Raw genomic sequence first — 2500 nt, forward strand, 5'->3', positions numbered from 1 at the left:
AGTTCCAGAATCCAGTATCTTAGGTTTAGTTTTCTGGTTTATAGTTATCAAATAAAATAGCATTCATATTGCACGGTAGAAAAAGTTATTCACTTGTCACACGGAACGAGAAAGTCACTTTGAGGATTAAAATGAATAATGCACATAACAAAATCATTGTTAGCTTAATAACTAATCCCATGTAAGTACATGTGTGTCATGCATAGAATCCTTTGGGAAAATGTGTGTGAATAAAAGCCCTTGGGAGGGGGGGGTGTTTATACAGTGTTATCCTCAAATCTTACCGACACTCTTTATCCTTGGGGTGAATTTGACCCCAGCTAGATAAACCCTCAGAAAATGATTATAATTCATATTGTTACCCAGTTTTTTTGTGACAGGTACTTAACAAGAGTGTAATAACCACCATCAAAAGCCCTACAAAACAATCCCACCCCCCCCACACCCCTTTATGAACCTTGGAACCCTGGCTGGCAATATTGCCCATCCAGTGTCAGCAGCCCAAAGGCTTGCTGTTGCTTCCCCTTTTGACTTATACAGTCCTGCCAAAATGACTTATATGTAATATGTACTTGCGTATGTAATAATGATAATAACAATATGTTCTCATACTATTCAAATAATAATATCCATAATGTGTCAAATATTCATGTATCCTATGTTTCATACAGCTGGGGTCAAACTGACCCCAAGGAACATCAATGTACAAAATATTTGTACAGGACATTGAAACAAATTATTGTACCAATTTCATGCTAACTCTGTTGTACCCTTCAATTGAGGAAAAGTCATGAAACATGAAGCAAAAAAAGTGAACCATATATTTTATGATGTTAAACGTTGCTTGGGGTCAAATTGACCCCAAGGATAACATGAGGGTTAAAAGGGTTCCATACATATTATATGTGTGTGTGTTTGTTTTTTATGATTGCTTCAAACATATATGTCTTTGTACTCAGCTGAATAATGGGAAACCGCTGTACTTAAGATAAATGCTATGTACTGTACATCCCTTTGTTCAGGTTGTATTACAAAAGGGTTTCATACAAACAACCCTTGTGAAAGGGATTCTAAGTTGAAGTACTGTAGTCTTCTTTGGGAGCAGCCCGATTCTGAGAGTCTTTCATTTTAAACTTATACCCTTGATGAATTACTGTAGATAGCAACAAACAGAGCTGAGAAAAGGTCTCTCTGCAGGGGAGGTACATTTCCACTAACAGGAGGGAGTAGGAAGGGAAGAGAAATGTCAGAGTAATTTAGATAAACAGACAAAAATCAGCAAAACTCTCATCACCACCCTCCTCCATCCCCCACCTTTCACCTTTCAGAAAGTCTGAGTTCCTTGCGAAGAACTCAGATGCCTCCGTAAAAGGAACTCCAAAAAATATATTTTTTTAGTTGTTCTACTCCAACAAGACAGCGAACAGAGATTTCATTGCAGGGGTGTCACAGTCCCAATAATACCTGCTGTTCCATACCTGGGAGGCAAAATGTCAGAGTAATTTAGACAAACAGACAAAAATCAGCGAAACTCTACAGCGAACACTCCCACCACCACCACCACCATGACACCCTCACCTGACGTGTGTGTAAGCTCTGTGCATATAAATTGTGCTATACAAAACAAACTGAGGGAATGTGCCTCCACTGCAATAAAAGGTTCATCCCTGGGCAGCCAGTTCAAGGAAAATCTTTGCAAATATACACAAAGAATGTTTTTGTACAAACCAATACCTGAAGATTTCACACATACATTACAAAACTAACATCAACATAGACGTACAGCATAATAGAACATATGAAAATGTTTTGGACTTTTTGGAGTACCTTTTACACCCCCTCACCCCAACAAAAACCGTCATCCTCACCTGTCGTGCGTCAAACTCCTTGTGCGTGGTACTGATGAGGATGACGAGGAAGGGGGGCGTGCTGTTCCCTGCGGCCGCCTCGGCTGGCGGCGTCTGGCACTTGTCAGGCTCGTTAATGAGGAACGGGAAGGCGTGCGGGTTGAGTGGCCGCGAGTGCACGTTGCCGTAGGTCAGGTTCTTGCCGGCGCCGGACAGGCCGCGTGCGGACGAGCGGCGCACGGGGATGGCGGCCATCTGACCGCTGTACGAGGACGATGGCCGCGAGCCACTCAAGTACCACAGGGCGCTCGCCCAGCACAGCACCGTCAGCAGGTACAGGCACGACACCTTGGAGGGCATCGCTCCGCTCGCCTGGTCAGGGGTCAAGGGGTGATAGGCCGCAAGGGGTCAACGTTAATGGGGTTCAGTTGCCAGGTACAGGCACGACACCGTGGAGGGCATCGCTCCGTTACACTCCGCTCACCTGGTCAGGGGTTGAGGGTGAAAGGTTACGGGGTCGGCATTAACAGGATACGGGCGAAATGCCACGGCTGCGTAGGACGGACAGGCTAATGCGCGTCTCATCCACCATGGGCGTGTCGGTCATGGTCGCAGTGGTGTGTGTGTGTGTGTGTGTTTGAGTGTGTGTGTGT

General features: G+C 44.7%; 1 protein-coding gene across 1 annotated transcript in view; it reads right to left on the reverse strand.

Moving 5' to 3' along the window:
• LOC121698063 (beta-1,3-galactosyltransferase 1-like) overlaps window positions 1-2500 on the reverse strand; it is a 128022-nt gene that overhangs the window by 2132 nt on the left and 123390 nt on the right. The window contains exon 3 of the mRNA XM_042079792.1: window positions 1869-2500. This exon is cut by the window's right edge and continues 329 nt beyond it. Coding sequence (XP_041935726.1) covers window positions 1869-2207 — 339 coding nt within the window. The 5' untranslated portion in view covers window positions 2208-2500. The remainder of the gene's footprint in view (window positions 1-1868) is intronic.

Source organism: Alosa sapidissima, chromosome 23 (assembly GCF_018492685.1).
Source record: "Alosa sapidissima isolate fAloSap1 chromosome 23, fAloSap1.pri, whole genome shotgun sequence".
Classification (NCBI taxonomy): domain Eukaryota; kingdom Metazoa; phylum Chordata; class Actinopteri; order Clupeiformes; family Clupeidae; genus Alosa; species Alosa sapidissima.